This window comes from Nanorana parkeri, unplaced genomic scaffold (assembly GCF_000935625.1).
Source record: "Nanorana parkeri isolate BGI_ZX_2015 unplaced genomic scaffold, ASM93562v1 scaffold547, whole genome shotgun sequence".
NCBI classification, from domain to species: Eukaryota; Metazoa; Chordata; class Amphibia; order Anura; family Dicroglossidae; genus Nanorana; species Nanorana parkeri.
This window is the reverse complement of record NW_017306815.1, coordinates 1,027,381-1,047,631: the sequence shown is the minus strand read 5'-3', so window position 1 is coordinate 1,047,631 and position 20,251 is coordinate 1,027,381. Positions and strand designations below refer to the sequence as shown.

At 44.6% G+C, this 20,251-nt stretch overlaps 2 protein-coding genes across 3 annotated transcripts; one reads left to right on the top strand and one right to left on the bottom strand.

Annotated features, from left to right (window-relative positions):
- Nucleotides 1–711: 711 nt before the first annotated feature.
- Nucleotides 712–3,787, bottom strand: INVS (inversin). The gene has a single exon (XM_018561821.1). It carries the CDS (start codon nucleotides 3,685–3,687, stop codon nucleotides 712–714), a length of 2,976 nt encoding a protein of 991 aa, XP_018417323.1. The 5' UTR covers nucleotides 3,688–3,787.
- A 290-nt stretch (nucleotides 3,788–4,077) lies between these two features.
- Nucleotides 4,078–19,952, top strand: LOC108791365 (selenide, water dikinase 2-like). Of its 2 annotated transcripts, XM_018561840.1 has the most exons (8): nucleotides 4,078–4,345; nucleotides 10,629–10,732; nucleotides 12,883–12,990; nucleotides 15,007–15,161; nucleotides 16,251–16,341; nucleotides 16,423–16,522; nucleotides 16,846–17,058; nucleotides 19,310–19,952. In XM_018561840.1, the coding sequence occupies exons 2-8, from the start codon at nucleotides 10,637–10,639 to the stop codon at nucleotides 19,531–19,533; spliced, it is 987 nt and encodes a 328-aa protein (XP_018417342.1). In that variant the 5' UTR covers nucleotides 4,078–4,345; nucleotides 10,629–10,636; the 3' UTR covers nucleotides 19,534–19,952. The 2 variants fall into 2 exon arrangements, with proteins under 2 accessions (XP_018417342.1, XP_018417343.1); XM_018561841.1 differs by lacking the exon at nucleotides 16,846–17,058 and having other exon boundaries at nucleotides 19,310–19,688.
- The last annotated feature ends 299 nt before the right edge of the window (nucleotides 19,953–20,251 follow it).

Sequence of the window (20,251 nt, the reverse complement as noted above, 5' to 3'; positions counted from 1 at the left end):
CCTGACGGGGGATTTACCCTTTCCCCTGCTAGATCCAAAACAAGTTAAGGTTGAAATACCACTTTAAAGGGAAACTCCAATTTTAGGTACAAAAGTTGAGGATCAGAGGTTTTAAAGTATAAATGCCACTCACTTTCCTGTTGTGCTGCTTGAAGGTCCTACCAGGACCTGTGGCCATCTACAACTTCCTCTCCACATGTTGTAACTTTATGGGGTTTTTACATGTGGTACAGGGGAGATACAGAACCTGATAAAGACCTTTGAAGTGGATGCACTTGAACTTGCTAAAGGCCAATCTGAAATATTTCACACATGATCCCTGATCCTTTATTGGTAACTGAAAGTGGAGTTGTCCTTTATGACTGACATGTTACACATAAAGTAGACCTGATAATCACTATATGGCCCCAGTGTAAAGAGAAGAAAAGCAGCCGCGCAGATTTCAAGTTTGTGTCATAACAGCTACCTTTAAGGCTTAGTACACCCAAACTGTGTTTGATTTCTCTAGCTGGAGCAGGAAGACTATCTTTCTGCTATATTCTATGGAATATAAAATAAATATCTCAAAGTGCTATTGGAATAAAAAGTAGCCCAGGGGCAAATCCACCTCCTGGCATTTGTTAAAAAGAAAATATCACTTTTGGTATACTGACCCTTTAACTTTTTGTAAACGCTGTAAAAAATGTATGAACGTCCATTAGCATTGCTGAGTCAGCGAATACGTGGCGGGTGAACAGTCCTTATAATACTACCCCTCTTTTTGATGCGGTGCTTTCTCCAGGCCCTCTGAATAATGACTGCAGCTTGGTTCTTGCGCTGGAAAAGCTGTTTTCTGGCTTTCTCTCTTTCTACTAATTGAAGTCTCGCTTCTAAGGGAATCAGCTCAATGTCTAACTGCTGCCATTGAGCAAGACTGTGACCTGTTCTTAATTTATCTCTTGGCATTGCCAATGTTATGCTGGCGTTGATAAGGCTTGTTGGGGAGCAGTTGACACCTGTTCTCTCTATATCTGCTTGTTTGCTATGTCTGGAGTGTGAACTTGATGTTCTTTGCTTTGTCTTTCTTGATGGTCGTTCTTCCTCACATGTAGCCTGTATTCCAGTGGCATTTGGCTGTCCAGCTCTGGCCGAGCTACTTTTCCTTTCCGAATGCAGTCTACCTGAGATTTCTTTGTGCTTTGCAGAATTGTCTCCATTACTCGTCACCTGGATTACTATGCCATTGGATTCTTTGTTCCTCCTATGTGATCTAGACTCTGTAATACTAGAAGAAGCCATTATTTGGGTAACCATGTCCATATCAGTTTTCTTATTCCTGGGTGCTCTAGGTCCTTTGATCGGCTTTTCTATAATCTGCTCTTTGCTGATGACCTTTCCTGCAGTGTCCCTTTCCTTGGCACATTGGCTTGTGCTACTTTCAGCTTTTAAAGAGAACTGGGAGCCTTCTTTAATCTCTTTGTGAGATACTCTATGATAATCGTTCTGGCTTTGGCACCTTTCTTCATGGATTAGAGTACTACAATTTTCCTTTCTATGTCTAGAGCTTCTTTTACACTGCTCTTTTTTTAAATTTTGACCTTCTTCACGATACTCCTTTTCAAACAATTCACTTGGGGATGACGTTACATGAGATATCCTACTAGGAGTGCTCTGGTTACTTGCCTCACAGACTTCTCTCGGCCTTGGAGATGCATGGCCAGTCCTGCTTTGGTGACGGTGCTCTTTAATCTTTGTCTTACCAGCACTTTCTTGTCGTTTTTCCTCTGTAGTACTTTTCTGTTGTATATCACTGTGACTGTGCTGCTCTTCCTTGTCCATAAATCTCTCAGAAGTGTTTGTCTGTTTGTCCTCATTCTGCCCATCTTCTCTAGGTTGATTACATTTGGTTTTCCTTTTGCTTACACCCTCTCGCTTTTTGGCAGCTGCATCTTTCCTCAGCTGCTCATGTTTCATCAACAAGTTCTTCCGATCTCTGAAAGCCCTCCGTACTTTATGGCCCTTGTACACTGCTTGTATCTTGGAGGCCGCAATGTCCTGTATTGCAGCAATAGAGAGGGCACCATGTTCAAGCATAAACTGGATAACCTCCTGATGCCCGCCAAGCAAAGCATAATCCAAAGGTGTATACCTCTCTTCTGTGCTTTCCATTTGGTTAGGAAAGGCATTATAGTGTAGTAGAAGTTTTACTGCATCCAGGTACCCATTGTTGCATGACCAATGCAAAGCTGTGCGGCCATTTTTATCCTGGATATTTGGATCAGCTTTGTTCTCCATTAATACCTCCATGCACCCAATATAGCCTCCATAGGCTGCACACTGCAAAGGAGTCCTGCCTTCATAGTCCTGAGCATTGGGGTTGATGTTATTTTCTATAAGTATTTGACATACATTGGCATTGCCTCCTAATGCTGCCCAGTGAAGGGGGGATCGGCCATCTTTGTCAACAAGATGAACTTTTGCCCCTCCTTTAATTAAAGTATAGATTACTTCTCTGTGCCCCATCTCACAAGCTCTGAAGAGCGGAGTGTGCTTCATTACATCGGCAGCATCCACTTGGGCACCATTTTGTAATAATATTCGTATAGTGCTGATGTGGCCAGAAAGTGATGCTGCGTGGAGTGCCGTACCACCATATTTATCCGTTCTGTTAATCTCTAGCTCTGAGTCTAGCTCAAGCATGACTTTTAGTGTTTCATCACTGCCTTTTCCTGCTGCCCACATAAATGCAGTCCTTCCCTCTAAGTCAGCTTCATCTCTCACAGAGGGGTGAGCCAATAGAACCCGAACGGTGTCTGGGCAGTTTCCCTGGGCCGCATAATGGAGGGGGGTAGCTCCTTGACTATCCGAAGGGATGTTGGGGGAGCGATTTCTTTCCAGAAGAAGATTGGCAATGGGCGTGTGACCCAGCAGCGCAGCCCAGTGAAGAGGGGTACGGAACAGATTGTCATAAGGTGTCACATTGCACCCTCGATAGGAAGTCAGAAGCCGTACCACTTCTTGGTTGCCATCGCCTACAGCTAAGTGCAGAGGAGTGCGGCCTTCATAATCCTGCCAGTTCAGTAACGATTCCGTTGGAGCCGCTTCTAGCAAACAGCGTACGGTTAACGCAGCTTCTGGGTCTTTATGCCCAGCTGCCCAGTGTAGGGGTATTTTTCCTTCCAAGTCAGGGATGCCAATGTTGGAGCCATGCCTCACTAACAGCCTGACGTGCCGCGGCCGGTTATAATAGGCGCTCCAGTGCAGCGCTGTTTGCTTTCTCTGATCCTGAGCATCGACTTGCCCCGGTGGGGTGTGCTTCAGAAGCAGGGCCAGGCAACGGGTGTCCTGGTGACGGGTGGACAGGTGCAGCGCTGTGATGTCACGCAGATCACGATGGGTACAATCCGCTCTACGGGACAGGAGAAGCTTCAAGAGGCGGTGATTGCCAGTTTGGGCTGCAAGATGAAGAGCTGTACGCCCACTTCTATCTAAGCGATTCACCTGGGCCCCACAGCGAAGCAAAGCCTCTGCACATGCTCTACGATCACCTAGCACACTGTACATCAGAGGAGTTCTTCCCAGCTGGTCCTCCTGGTCTAGGAGATCTGAGTTTGAGCCAATCAGACGCAGCAGAGTGGCCTTGTCTCCTGTCACAGCAGCTGCATGTACAGGAGAGGCCAAGGAGGAGCCCTTGGGCGGGCTGTTCATCGTTCCACAAGTTGAATTCCCCAGCACAGCGGTCAGGTTCTAACACTATGCAGTCTCTATGGCACCAAGAGCCAAAGACTTCGTAACCCTGCACATTGTCCAGGTACACTTATCGTCTCTATGGTAACGGACATCCTAACTCCCGCGTCTCAGCTCTTCTCTATGGTATCGAGCGTTCTATCCCACACGGCTCCGCACATCTTCATGGTAAAGGACGTTTTATCCCGCGCGGCTCCTCAAATATTTATGGTAAAATAATGTTCTAGCCCACACGGCTCCGCACATCTTTATGGTAAAATAGGACACTCTATCCCGCGTTGCTCAGCTCTGTGGTATCTGGAGGGGGAGGGATCGCGTGCGGATTGGCGGCACGTGGTCGGCGTGTCAGGATAGCTGGACTCTTGACACTGGAAGTGTCATTCACGAACAGCTATCATGGCGGCTGGTTCGCTGCAACCCTCCATGGCTCCCTATTTCCCGGGTTACCGGCCTTTTGACCCGGAGTCACTGGGCCTGGGGGCCGGCTTCCGGCTCACCTCCTTCTCGGACATGAAGGGCTGAGGATGTAAAGTCCCGCAGGAGACGCTGCTCAGACTCCTGGCGGGACTGGAGGAGGGGGAGCCCGCGGATCCGGATGACGTCGGGAATCCCAGGCTGGGTAAGACTCTTATATTCGTTATTTACTTCTCTTCTGCATTCCTTTGGCCCTTGAGAAGCTGGGGGCCACAAGCTTTTGCATTTTAGAGAGACCCTATTAGTTCTCCAAACTGGGATCTTCAGCAGTCCTGATTGGCTGTTGCAGGTTGTCATCACTACCACTCAAGCACATGGCAGATTATTCAACCCGGCAAATGCCAGGACTGTACACTGATCTATGCATATAAGTGTAAACAAGATGGTGAGGAGTTACAGAAAATAGGTTGTGGCCGATTAAAAAAGGGAAATAGCTCAGTTTTGTTCTGTAAATATTGACACATTTCCCCCTGCCACAAATGTCCAATGTTATAGGACATGGGCGCACTCCAGCTGTGGTCAAACTCCAAATCCCATAATGCCTCTGTCATACCGGTGGCTGTCGAGTCTTGCAAAGCCTCATGGGACTTGTAGTTAGTCTGCAGCTGGAGTGCAGAGGTAGCCTACCCCTGATATAAGACAAGTTATGTGTTGTGTTACACCAGTGGAGCCTGACTGAACTCGCCTGATCTTTGATTCTGTAGCAGTGACCGCTCTCCTCTCTCTCCCCCCCTCTCCGCAAGGGCAGGGGGTTATTTCTCGTGGCTTCCTCACATCGAATGTACTGTATTGGATGTTCTGATATCACGGATCCTTAGACTGCAGGGGCTTGGGGGAGAAGGGGAGGATCCAAGCCTCCGAGGATCGGATGAGTACACCTGCTTTATTTTCACTCCCTAGACAAGGCGAGCAGTTAACCCTTTCAGTGTGCAGGTAGTCCCACTGCAAGGGTTAATGTTTTAAGTTCCTCTTTAAAAGTGCTACGTGACGGTTTCTATAAGGGCTCATTCAGACGTGTGTACATGTCTGTACAGTGTGCACATCTGTAAAATGACCCGACCCTGGAAAGGACGGGTGCTGTGTAATTGTGTGCAGCAGCCTGTTCTTCCCTAGGGGAGGACGCAGCTGCACACAATTGCAAAAGCAGTGACGAATAATGCAATTACACGCAGCACTTGTCCCTTACGGGATCGGGTCTTTTTGTGGGCGTGCACGCAGCACTTGTCCCTTCTGGGATCGGGGCTTCTTATGGGTCAGCGCGCAGCACTTGTCCCTTCTGGGACCGGGGCTTTTTATGGGCCAGCGCACAGCACTTGTCCCTTCCGGGATCGGGTCTTTTTGTGGGTGTGCGCGCAGCACTTGTCTCTTCTGGGATCGGGTCTTTTTATGGGGGTGCGTGCAGCACTTGTCCCTTCCGGTATGGGGTCTTTTTATGGGCCTGCGCGCAGCACTTGTCTCTTCCGGGATCGGGTCTTTTTACGGGCCTGCGTGCAGCACTTGCCTCTTCCGGGACCGGGTCTTTTTACGGGCCTGCGCGCAGCACTTGCCTCTTCTGGGATCGGGTCTTCTTATGGGCCTGCGTGCAGCACTTGCCTCTTCCGGGACCGGGTCTTTTTACGGGCCTGCGCGCAGCACGGCCTGAATGAGCCCTAAATATTTAAAGTGACATTAAACCCTCAGATTTTTTAACATAAACCAATACTGTAATGTGTGCCTTACTGTAATCCATGGTAGTTTCCCTTCTCTTTGCTGCTCTTCCTTTTAAATCCTCATGCCTTCTCATGCTTGGGGAGAACTTCCCTTTTCAGCTCAGGGCCTCTTCCTGTAGTGCTGGCTCAGGTTACAAGCCTATACAAACGTATACACAGACATCGTGTATCCATTCCTGAGACAAGGCAGTCTGCTGCAAAACAGAAGTTCTGCAGAGCATGAGAACAGATATAGATTTAAAAGGAAGAAAAGGGAAACTACCATGGATTACAGTAAGGCACACATTGCAGTATTCGTTTATGTTAAAAAATCTGAGGGTATAATGTCACTTTAAGCTTGTGAGCCAATCTAATGAAGCACCTGTACCAATGTTTTAATGCAAAATCGTCTGAAAATGTCCACCTTTTGCCGAGTGCTGTAAATACTTTAGTGAGGTGGGGCGACAGTGACGATCAGCCATGCAACAAGGAGGGGGATGTGTTTCCTGGTGGTTTAGCTTTGTGCCTATAGTATACTCTCCTTTCTAGTCACCCGTTTTTTCTTGCCTGGATATGCTTAGGGAGCTGACAGGGTCTCTTTAATTTAGTGGAATGCTTTCTCCTAAAGCACATGTCAGAATTGATATCTTTGCTTCTGTCACAGCACTGATGTTTGTCCATTTTAATGTATCCATGTGGGATATTTTAATGTTGCATGTCTGCTAGGGCTGCAACAACTAATCGATTTAAATTGAGTGATGATGAGAATCGTTGGCAACAATTATCATCCATTAGTTGCTTTTCAATTAATTACAGCTGCCGGTGTGCTCCTCAGTTCTCTTTCCTGCTGGTGCTGGCTGCAGCGGTCTGTGTCCTTTTTCAATCCCCACTTCTCTCCCCGCTAGAGGCAGCGGGGACTCAGACCACTGCAGTCAGAAGCAGCAGGGAGGAGAGACTGCTGTGACTCTGCAATCCTCCTCTGCCCCAGCCCCCCGTGTCTCCGCTTCAACTAGGGGCTGAAAGCCATACCCAGCCTGTTATTGGTTATTTTAAAATGCAATAGCAGGCTGGCTATTGCACCTGCCCACTGCGTGCTGTCAGTCAGCAGAGGAGGACCTGATGGAGAACTTTCTTGCTGTTTGGCAGTGGGCGATTGCAATAGCCAGCCTGCAATTGGCTAAAGACTAAAAGATGAAAAAAAAAGTAAAAAATAAAGTTAAATAAACTAAAATTAAAAATAGAAAACATTTGTTGGTGTTATTTTAAATGGTTATTTTATTATATTGGCTTAGAGTTTTACAATTCACATTATTTTAAATCCATTAAACTAATTAAAATGTCTAATGCATACAATTATTTAAGTGGGAAAAGTCATCTTCTGTTTCGGCCTGACAAATGTTGCTGCAGGAGGTGCGTTGCAGTGCCATTCATTTCAATGGATCCCAAATGCACCTTCCATCCGCCGCGTGATCGCCCGCACTGGAATGCGTGGTATTGCAATGCTGTGCATTCCAGTGCAATTTGATTTTCAAAAAATGTGCATACCATTTTATTCTGAGGTAAACTTTGTCTGTAATGCTGCAATTGTGTATTTTAATTTTTAAAAACTTTTATTGGATTAATTGGTTAATAATTGGCTAACCGATTTATGGAAATCATTAGCTGCAGCCCTAATGTCTGCAAACACAATGTGCTGAGCAACATACACGAGGTGAAGATGAGATGTCCTCACAAAGAGGACACATTTTTCCATGAAAAATGCATCAAGCAAAATCACAAATTTGTAATGGTCCATTCACACTTCTGTGTTGTGATACACACGGAAACGCACCAGTTCTATGTGATACCATTTTATCGTAAATGACAACCCAACACCTTGAACGGTATACAGCAATGCACTGCAGTACACATACCATGCGTTGTAGTGTGCTGCTTTGCTGATGCTGAAACACACACGATAATGCATCACAACAGAACACTAAAGTGGTTACAATTTCTTACATGTGTTGCAATACAGAGGCAGTATTCTAACATCTTACAAGGAGGGTGTGTTGAAGTGTCGGCTTCCTTTTTTTTTTTGCCTCTTGTGTAACTAAGTTGCTGCATGTAGTTTATAATAAAGAGGTGATGAGGCTTCCTAGAAAAACACTGCAACTCATCACAAGGAAGGCTGTTCTTCTCTAAGCATGTAGGCTGCAGTTACACCTTTACGTTTTGTTGCACGTTCAAGGCTCTATGAACGCTCTACAAAATGTACAAACTTGAAAATCCCATTGTTTTCTATGGGTATGGTTCACACCTTTCCGTATTTCCGCCCGTCTGAAACGCCCTACAAAATGGCCTACGCCCAAACAAGTACATGTACTTCTTTGGGCCATTTTTGTTGGGCGTTTCCATTGGGATACAGCCAAGTAGCCCTTCGGAAACGCGCGTTTGTCGCACGTTTTTTTTTACCGCGAATCGCAGTAAAAAAACGCACGACAAACGGGCATATTCAATACGCCTAGGTGTGAACCCAGCCTTAGTGATTTCTGCTTCCATCATTGCCGGGACTGGGCTCCAAGCTCGCGCTTGTGATGGACTACAATCTCAATACAAATTGGTAAACTAAACTTGAGATTGTAGTTCATCACAGGTCTGAGCTTGGAGTTGTGGCTACTTTACTACACACACGGGGACCATGGGGAACAAAAGTAACCCCCCTCCAGAAGAAAGGACAGTGCCAGCTCCAATTCCGAGATGATTTGAGGATCTACAGCGGAGTGATGCACAAATAAGATTCATTTTTGTTAATAGTTAAAGGAGAACTATGAGGTGAGTGATATACCACTCATCCTCATAGTTAGAGCCAATGAAACTGTCACGTCGACTCTATTGATTGGGCAGTGAGTGAACACATACCGTCGCTCGCTCACTTTCTGATCATCTCCCTGCAGAGAGCGGTGCCTCTAGATAGACAGCGCCCGCTGGGTGGATCTCGGCAGAATTGTCGGGATCATTCCCGTGTGCAGAGCTCTCAGTATATAGCGGGCAATGACCATATAGATTCTGAGCTTTGGGTCATGGGAGGAGGTTAGTATATGTCCTCCTGTGAACCTAAAGCAGGGGTCTCAAGCTCAATTTACTCAGGGACCAGTGGACAAATGTTGTAGTCCCGTGGGGGCCGCTACTATATACGGTACCAATGTTAATGTCTGCGCATGTTACAATCGGCAACCGCCGCCCATTCAGGTTAATGATCAGGTGACAGCCACTGCATGTAATTGTATGTGAAAGGATTACATGCAGTTAGGAAGCACTCTTTTTGTAACAGCATGTAATCATAATGGGTGACAGTTGCTGCATATAAATGCCAGATTAGGGACTGCTGTGCAGGAAAACGCAAGTTTGTGACACAGGAATCCCTAATCGCACCGGATGTATAGGTGTGAATTGGGATATATATATTCTTCACCAGGGGTGTGGAATTCGTATCGCCCGATGCCCGGGACATGTAGTTCCGGGGGCCGGGCAAGTGTTTTTTTCATTGTTTTAGCCCTGCTACGGACATTATCGCTGTGTGATAGCACTACAGTTAAGTTTAAAAAAAAAAAAGTAATAAGTTAAAAATGTAAAAAAATAAACAAGGAGATAAAGTACAAATAATAAAACAAATGAAATTTTTTTACAAAGTAAATAAAAATTGAAAAAATGAAAACCAGTCCCGCTGCCCCATCTCCATGCGAAATAAACGCGCAGTGTTTTCAACTGCGATCTTACCGCACACGATCGCACGTCCCGGGAATCCGCAGGTCTGCACCCACCCTAAAGGGTATATTCACTTTCCCAAGTAATTTGGGAAAATGGAATTACCCGCACAAATCTCCCTCCCATTATACTTACCTTTCGGCGACCGGTCCTTCCCCCTCCACCCGTACGATCTGTACCTGTTTCATGTATTCTGAATTTCGCTCGCAAATTGCAAGCACTCGTTGGTCAACGCAGTCACCTGACGGCACTGACCAATGAGAAGCTCTTCTTAGCACTGCTAAACACGGTTTTGGTTAAAATAATTTTTTTTTGTATCGGGACAAGTAGATTGTCATGAGGGACAAGTAGATTCGGCCCCCGCTTTAGTCCTTGGACAAGTAGTTTTTTCCAAAATTTCCACACCCCTATTCACAGAAAAATAATACAACCCACTCACACGTATATTAATACACAGCAGTAGAATATAAGGATGCCAAGGCATTGGTCATGTCTCTATATTATATAATAAAAACACATACTGAAAACGCCTCATAATAATCACAGAAGCCGTGATGGCCCAGGAACTCAGTGCAGACATTGAAACCAATGGAACCCTGCAAAGTTGTAGGAAACTGTCAATGTTTAAAGTGCAAGTCCAGCCAAACTTTTTTTTTTTTCCGTTTTGGATAGAGGGGGAGGATGTAAATCTCTTGTTTTTACTGCTCTTATAGGCTTCTTTAGAGAGATTCCCCCTTACCATCACAGTGGTTTAATCAGTGAGAAGTGAGGGAAAATCTGCAACAGTGTCCCAGATAGAAGTGAAACCCAACAAAGGATCCGTATCTGTTCCCTCCTCTATCCCAATCCTAAAATAATTTTGCCTCTAAATACATTTTAACTCTTTCAGATCTACTAAATATAAAATGTTGGTGTAATGACAGCTCCCATAATTTCTGTCCTTTCTTATGAAAGTGTTAACTTGCCCCATTGCCATTTCTGCTCTTTCTACAGGTATTGGGATGGACTCGTGTGTAATACCTCTTAGACATAGGGGACTGTCCCTGGTTCAGACCACTGACTTCTTTTATCCATCGGTTGAAGACCCCTACATGCAGGTGACTGTGACCAGGTTTAGTAGCACTGGAAAGAAATACTGTTGTGTTGCTTAATCTTCTTAATGACTCCCTTGTGACCAGAGTTCTTCATCCATATCTTCAGTGCATGATGAACTGCTGAGTCACAGTGATAGTTAGTTCTTGTGTCTTCCTGTGAGCGGTAAGGAATGTGCTTCTAATGCTTTTTCTGCAGCATTAATTTTCTTTACCAAGTCACATGTTTGCCCAATTTATAGATAAATATCCTACTTGGTAGTGTTTTTTTTTTTAAATCTTTGCATTGTTGCTATTCCATTTCTGAGTTTCTGACATAGAAGGGATAACATTAGGTCTGCTTAGGTACTGAGTCCTGTGTAGGAAGACTAACTACAAGCCATGCATAGGAGTCCTGTGTAGGAAGACTAACTACAAGCCATGCATAGGAGTCCTGTGTAGGAAGACTAACTACAAGCCATGCATAGGGTATGTGCACACTACACAGTTCAGCTTACTGCCTGGGCATAGGGTTTCTCTGGATTGTATGCTTCTATTTATCCAGACAAATCAAGCATGTTTATGCGTCTGCTCTGCCCTTGGAGCTGGGCATGGAAACCTCACTGGCAGTGCAATGTTTGCTAGATGTGTCTCCTCCCTTTCCCTTGGGCTTTCTTAGTAATCGTACAGCACTAAGCCAATGGTGTTCCAGAGAAATAGTTGGTCTGTGTAAATGATTAACCCTTTCCATTCCAAGGTCATAAGGTTTACATCAGAACTGAAATGTTTCCAGCTGGCCAGCTCAATAAACCTTACATCCTTGGCATTCCCTTCTGCTCCAACTCATGACTGCTTCAGCAACCATAAACCTATAGCAGAATACAATCCCCCGACTGCTGAAATCATTAATAGCCGTGGTCAGTGATTGCTGCCATTGATTAAAAATGTGACCCTACAGAAGTGGTGTCCTATCTCCAACCCAGCCCGTCCCACCTATCTAGAGCTGCAGCTAACGATTATTTTCAAAATCGATTAGTTAGCCGATTAATCGGTTAATCGGATAAACAATAACATACATTTTAAAAAATGGCTCCAGTGATGGACTACTAGTGCGGCACGCGTTTGTGGACCCGTGAACAGGGCCAACTGATCGGAAGCCGATTAATCGATTATTGAAAAAGTTGACAACTTTTTCAATAATCGATTATAATCGATTATGTCGATTAGTTGTTGCAGCCCTACACCTATCCCATCTGTCAATTCCTTCTTGCTTCTGCACTTCCACTGGACTACTTTTGCATATCCTCTGTAGCTCAATCTGTGTCCCCATGTAATTTTCCCCCACCTGTACTGGTGGAAACACCGGGATCAGAGGAGACCCTGAGTCAGCAGATTGCAACCACACAGAGGATGTGTAACAGATGGCTGGTGGTGCAGAGGGAAGGATCTGACAGGTGTGGCGGATCGGATCATAGAATGAACACAGTGAGTGATCAGTACTGATCACTCACTGTGTTCATAATAACTAGGGATGCACCGATATATCGGCCGCCGAAACATATCAGTCGAAAATTACACTTTTGGCATCATGCTGACAAGTGCCATTTTTCTGGCCGATACAGCGGTGCATCCATTCTTTCTCTCCTCTCCGCTGGGTGCTGCTCTGTGTCCCAGCGGGGAGGAGAGAAACTGTCACAGGAGGAGAGCGCTGTGAGCGTCCGGCGTTTCTTCTCCCACACCACTCAGCCTCATGTGACAGAGCGGTGTGCCGGCGGAGACAGCTGTCACAGTAGGCTGAGCTCCGCTCGCTCAGCCTCCTGTGACAGCGTGCCAGGAAGGAGAGCAAGTACAAACACTCAGTGATTGCTGAGTGCACATAATTGAGGACAGAGTATGGTTACTATATCCTCCATAATGAATGGGAAGTGATCTACATCACCTGTTCATTCGTGATTGTGGTTATAGTAAACACACAATGTTCTCATGTTATGAACGGATTTCTGTTCATTGATAACAGGGGCTGCAGTCTGTTTAGTCGGTCTGTTTAGATCCCCAATATTTCCCCCGAAGCCCCTAAAAAGTAAAGTAAATTTTGCTTGCAGTTTCACTTTGGTTTTAGTATTTTTAAAACCATTAAATTATTCTAATGAATCAAATTCTATTTCCCCCATTCTCAGGGACGCATTGCCTGCGCAAATGTGCTGAGTGACCTGTATGCTATGGGAATCACGGAGTGTGACAACATGTTGATGTTACTCAGTGTCAGTCAAAAGATGACAGAGGAGGTAAGTGTCGCCTTTTATTGATTTTTTTTTAATGTGATTTTAGAAGCTTATCAGCCTATGTCTGAGTGTAAGAACCAAGCCAGGACTACAGACTTGTTTTAATGTAGCGTTCTTACCTCCACCTTTCACACTATGAAAAAAAACCTGAAATGTATTTTCCCCATGTGTGCACATACAGGGTGGAATTTATCAAAACTGGAGAAGACCAAATCTGGAGCAGATTTGCACTGCAGCCAATCAGCATCTCTGTCTCATAGTCAAACCTTACAACCTTACCTGAGCAAACTAAAGAGAGATGCTGATTGGTTGCCATGGGCAACTGCTCCAGATTCTGTCTGCTCCGATTTTGATAAATCCCCCACCAGTGTTTAATTCCGATTCATACTGGTGGTTTAGTACTAGTTAAGATTAGGTTTCTATGGTTAAATTGGTTTTTGCATTTCCTCTTACTAGGGATGCACCAAAATTTCGGCCGCCCCAACATATCGGCCGAAAAGGGCACTTCGGGCAAAATGCAGAAAGTGCCATCTTTCGGACGGAATTGCTGAGCATGCCTAGTTTCTCTCCTCCCCACTGGGTGCTGCTCTATGTTCCCTCTGACACAGTGCAGCGTCTAGCAGGGAGGAGAGAAACTGTCACAGGAGGCCGAGCGGTGCGGGGGAGGAGAGCGTTGTGAGCGACCGGCGTATCTCAAGAGGCCGGGCTCTCCTCCCCCGCACCCCCTTGCTCAGGAGAGCAGTGTGGGGGTGGAGACGGCTGTCACGTGAGGCTGAGCTGGCGGTGCTTGGGAGGACCCAGCAGTGGAATTCTGTTTGTCTTGACGATTTACAATGTGTTAGTTACAATCTGATATTTATGTCACACTGGCAGCCAAAGCTGTGTTAAGTTGTTTTCTGAATTGTGTATGGGTAGGGATTGGGGAGGGAAGAGAAATGAGAAAATAAAATTGGTTGAAACAAAACATGTTTTGAATAAAACAACTTTCCTTAAATAATGGGTTTATTGTGTACAGATGACAAAAAGTGTGAAGGGCAAAATTATGCAACAAGGAAAGAATCTTGGAATTCGCATTAAGCGCATGCCTGAGATCTCCTCCAAAGTAGCTCCATAGTGTAGAGGTCAGAAGGTTGTGATGGCCACTACAGAACGTCTGCTGCAGCCACTGAAGAGTGAACTTGGCAATTTTTGTTATTTTTGAGAAGTCGGGGTGTGCTCCATGTAGAGCTGCAGCTAACGATTATTTTCAAAATCGATTAGTTAGCCGATTATTAAGTTCGATTAGTCAGTTAATTGGATAAAAAATAAAATACATTTTGAAAAATGGCTCCAGTGATGGGACTTCTAGTTTGTATTGAGATTGCAGTCCATCACAGGAGCAAACTTGGAGCAGTGGAAGTAAAAAAGAAAAAAAAAAGTGGTGTGCAATATAGTGAAATGAAAAGTGAAAAAAAAGTATACAGCAATGAATGCAGAATGGCACCGGCTAAAGAGGACTCTGTTGTATTCCTCTATAGCTGGTGGTATTCCGCATTGCGCTGTATAATGTACTATTCCTTGATTTGTAGTCCTCTATACAGCGCAATGCAGAATACCACCAGCTATATAGGAGTACAACAAATCCCAGCAATACATTATACATACAGTGTACAATGTATTGCTGGGATTTGTATTCCTCTATAGCTGATGGTACATTGCTCTGTATAATATACAGTACAACAGAATGTACCATCAGCTATAGAGGAATAGAAATCCCAGCAATACATTATAGAGCACCATGTGTGGGTGGGAGTGCAGGGTTACCCGAGCCGTCTTCCAGCAACTTGTTTCTGAGATAGGGCCTGTCTATCGGCGGCTGTCATCAACTTTGACTAAATCTCTGTGTTGCTGTAGCTGGTTATAATAGTGAAGTGAAGGCTTTAGGATATTATAATATATGCCGTATAATGTCATAATATCCTTTTCACCACTCATTCACTGAACTGTAGATGTAAATACTCTGTATTGTCTGTTTCCTAGGAGAGGGAGAAAGTCACACCTCTCATGATTAAAGGCTTTAAAGATGCGGCTGAAGAGGGAGGTACATCTGTAACTGGTGGCCAGACTGTGGTCAATCCTTGGATTATCATTGGTGGAGTGGCTACAGTGGTTTGTCAATCGAATGAATTCATCATGTAAGCTCTATTTTACTTTAACAATATCTGCAACCCCAACTTATGAATAGTGTTGTTTTGTTCTACATTTAAAGATTAGTTCATCCATAATTGATATTTTCAGCAAGGGTTAAACAATTCTCTGGCATGTTACTATGTTTGACTTCCCTGTCACGGCCTTCACTTTGGAGTACCAGCAATTCCTGTGAAGTCTCTCTCTTATTTTGCCCCATTCTGTATGAAGTAAAGGGGGGAAAACCAAGATAGTCATCTTAGCCATAACTTCTATGCAGCCCCCAGAATTTTTGTTGCCAGTCCAAAATATTTAAGTGATTGAACTGCTCTGTGTTGACACTGTTATTAAAATAAAAAAAAAGAAAAGTGCATGTTTTCTATTAATGGCATATAATGAACAATGAGAATCAGCTGTGGAAACGGCATACACCATGCCATCAGACCGTCTCAGTCCCATGAGAAGGATGATTCCGGGGAACATTGGTAGGAGCCAATGTGGTCCTGTTTAGTCAGAAAATTGTATCTGTGCACAAAACCTCATAATGCTGCTCATGATTTCTAACCTGGCATATGGCTGAGCAGAGAGCTGTTATTTGTTGGTGACCCATTGCAAGGTAAAAGACCGAGTACCCCATACTGGTTCCAGGCCAGATAGCCTCACCTTCACTACCCTAGAAAGTCTATGACCCATAACAAGTGACTTAATGGATGGCATCCGTGCTACCCCAGAAAGTGTATGACCCATAACTAGTGACTCAGTGGATAGCCTCACCTTCATTCCGTACCAATCACTTATGTGTGCAATGACAGAGGCTTACGGGTAGTCAGTGTCTCCTCCAGAACTATGAAATGCTGACAAGGATTGGCCTCATTCTTCCACACATATGGAACTGTTCGAAGCATGAGGACCTAATAAAATATATTTTTACACAAGAAAACTGGTTGTTCTCTGCCACATTACAATGGCGTTATGTTACGTGTTTAGCCTTGGTACAGTACTTGGCATCGTCCTTTTTTTTTACCCAGATGCTAGTAAACTATAGAGTAGTAGCTTTGATGGCCTTAGCTTAGCCAATGTAACTTGTTGTTCCCCAGGCCACACAACGCAGTTCCTGGGGATGTCCTCGTTCTGACGAAACCTCTAGGAACACAAGTGGCTGTGAATGCACATCAGTGGTTGGACAATGTAAGTTGTAATAGAAAGATATAGTAACAAAGACCTATTCTGGAATGATCTCGAGTAACATCCCTATTTTCTGTTTTTTAGCCTGAGCGCTGGAATAAGATCCGTCTAGTGGTGACCAGAGAAGAGGTTGAGCTGGCATACCAGGAAGCCATGTTTAATATGGCTACCCTGAACCGCACGGGTATGTAACCCTGTCCCCGTAATTTGCCCTTGCTCAGTGGCAGGGAGCTGGGTCTGGTTCATATGAGGACCAAAGCAGAGCATTCTGTCTGTGAAACCCCCTCCCCACAGCCTCAGTTTACCTAGATATAAAGATCTGCAATGCCTGAATAGATTAATGGTGTACCATTTTTGGGGGGAACCTCTTGATTTATTCAGGACTGTATAGATTGCTATAGATTATTACAAAGAAGCCCAAGATCACTGCCAACCATAGCAAATGATCGGTATTGTACATGAAGAATGAAACTGCTGTTATATTTCATTGTTCATCTTGTCCTTCAGCGGCAGCTTTGATGCACACCTTTAATGCCCATGCGGCCACCGATATCACTGGATTTGGGATCTTGGGCCATGCACAGAACCTGGCACAACAGCAACAAAGTGAGGTCAGCTTTGTTATCCACAATTTGCCCATTATAGCCAAAATGGCTGCCATCACAAAAGCCTGTGGAAGCCGATTTAGTTTACTTCAAGGAACATCAGCAGAGACATCTGGTGAGTCACATTTTTTAATTTTTTAAAGTCAAATGATTGGAGCTTGCAGTGCCTATTGTTTTTATGATGTTAAGCATTGTGAGAATGACGCCTTCATTATGGCCTTGTAGGAAGTGAGTAGAGGCCCCAACTACGGTGGGGAAACCTTACCATTGGAGTCTGAGAGATGAACCACAGGAGAGAAATGGGTCAATAACTTATCAGCCAGAGGAAAAGAATTGTCTTCATTGAGTTAGCCAACTACTAGAATTGCATTCTGAGAAGGGGCATTAGTTCCCACTTTACATTGCCATGGAATGGTTGTGCTCTACGCCTGCGTATGTCACTTGACTGTGACCTCATTGGCAGCGCTTTGATGTCAGTGGGTTAAAAATGAGGTGATTTGCCAAATGTTAAAACTCTGTAGCAAAGAGATTTAAATGTGAACTCCAGACACAAGAGATTTGCGAGTGTTGCATTACAATTTTTTTCCCCTCTTGATGGTCCTTTATCCTATAAGACAGAATAGGTGAATCTTGTGAAAGGGACCAGACACTGCAGCACAATTCCGATGAGCAGGATGACCAATGATCTCATTGCCCCTTCGTAGTCCACTGAAAGCAGCTCTGATGTCACCACAGCGGTGCTGTCTGCAGTAGGCGGATATAAGTGTGGGGTGCTGGCGGGTATAACAGACTATCCCCACTTATATCTACAACGGGCCACCCACGATAGTTCCAGCAAGTCCTAAGAGCAGGCTTACATATTGCATGCATAGAGAATGGGAGTTTTCTTTGCCAGGGCACCCCTATATGTGCACCTGCCAACACTTTTAACCAGATGCTGCTACTGTAATCTGTATTGGAGCCCCTGTGATGACATTGCAGGATATCTCCCGACGCTAGAAAGGGTTTGCTAAACTATTCACTTCACCTTTACAAAGCTGCTCATGTCCGAAGGGCGTGCCTGCAGAAGTTCTAAGGTCTGGCATTGCTGGCTAAGGGAAACGGGGTGGGGTAAGTCTGAGACACAGTTATGCTGCAGCCTTCAAAATATTGGACATTGGCAAACAAAGCTGTAAGGAAGCCGAGTACTGTATAAGCCCTACCACTCCCATCATGCTCCATGGTTTGTTTCTTGCAGCTGCCCTAGGAGAATCATATTCTCTTTTATTTCCTGCATTTGTCAAGACTTTTTTTTTTTTTCTTCAGCTTTCTGGCTTACCTAATGCTCAGTCTAGTCACCGAGGCCATACCCAGACCCTCTTGAGAGAAGGAAGCATGGCTGGCCTGTGATGTGAGCTGCGGGCACTGGGCTCTGCTGTGGCACTAGCTCTAGGTAGATACGGGAATATGGGCGTCAGCTGTAATCGGGTGATCACAATTGCAATGCTTTCCAGGCTTAAATGCAAATATTAAAGAAATGCATATTTTTTCTATATATTATGCATTTCAGGCATTAAATATCCAGTAAGGCACACAGGTTCAGGATACTCTTCTGGTAAAACCTAGCAAATGTGTAAACAGAAAAGACAGGTGGCAGCTTTGCAAATCTGGGAAAACAATGTTTGATGGTGAAAAGCCCAAAGCGCGTATTTACAGATCTAGTAGAATGCACCTTGACCGGAAAAAGTGTAACTTTATCCTCAAGTCGATCGCTTTGAATGATGAGCTGCCTAATCTACCTAGAAATTGTGTAACAAGAGGCACACTGTCCCTTAATGGTAAAGCAAAAGTCGGGCTGTCTGAAGGAAAACTCGAAGCCCATACCACATCCAAAGAGTGGGGAGAAAACCCCTTAGGATGTACTGGGGTAGGACAGAGAAATGGAAGTACAATGTTCACAATTTAAAGTGTTAAATAAAATAAACACCTTGGGCCTCAAGAAAACCTTGTCTTTGTAAAACTGGGCAAGGGTTCTTTACAAGAGGGGGCCGCCGGCTCAGAAACTCGCCTTGCAGAGGTGATGGTAAAAAGGAAGGCAACCGTGTGGACATAGAAGTATCACTAACAGGTTCTAAGGATGTTTTATTTTTTTTGGGAGAACCGACAAATGTGATGGACAGCCTAAACATAAGGCTTTACCAAGGAAAGGAGAGCTTTTTCTGGGGATCAGCTTTACTTGTCTGTGCAGCACTATACTAGGCCTAATGTGACTGGTTGTTAATTACAGCTTGCCCTCAGCTAGTTTACAGTGTACACAAAGTTGTCTGGCAGGGGTGACAACTTGTATTGCAATGGTGTATTGAACTTTAATTTTTTCCTGTATGTAGGTGGTTTGCTCATTTGCCTTCCCCGAGAGCAGGCTGCTCGCTTCTGTGCGGAGATCAAATCCCCAAAGTATGGAGAGGGACACCAGGCATGGATCATCGGCATAGTGGAAAAAGGAAACAAGTCGGCCCGAATTATTGAGAAACCACGAATCATTGAGGTCACCCCAAGAGGGGCCGGGAGTAGCGAGAGCAGCAATACACAGAGCGCTGATGGACAGTGCTAAAGTATGGTGCCTCTGGTATGAAAATGTAGCTGGACCTATCATTTCTTGGTCATTGGTAAATAATGATGGGAATGGGACACAAACCTGGATCTGAAACTTGATTTTTGTGTTAATTTTTTTTTTTTTCTCATGATGGAAATATTTTCAAGCCCAAAGACAAATTTTATTTTTTTCACCTTCACTCCTCAGCCCAGGCCTGAGCAGCTGGGTTTGTGAGATGTGAAAGACTGGATGCTGAAATTCCTGAGAACCCCTCATCTATTTATGATGCCTTTCTCTGTTAAAACCCGTAAAGGGCTAGAAAAGGCTGAGACAAACACAGAAGAGGGGCAGACAGATGAGACAGCATTGGCTGGGGCCTTCACAATGTTTTTACTAAACATCATGCCATGTCAAACCAAATAAACCTTTTGTTCTTGTTTCACACATTTGGCTATATTCCTTTTTTTTGTTTCAGCAGAAACAATTGTATTGTCATTTTATGTGACCTCGGTTTTGCATATTTGGTGTTCATTACTTGTTTTCATCTCCTTAATATTAGGAAAATCTACAAATCTTTGGCGTTCAGGTAGTACAGTCAGCAATCCATCTAAAATGGCTGCTTTAGTAAGATCGATTTAAAGTGACTATCCCAAAGACACACAAACCCTTCTGCTACCTGACATTCAGGAGGGACCACAGCCTTCAGAGGGGGGATTAGGCATCTGACACACCGAGA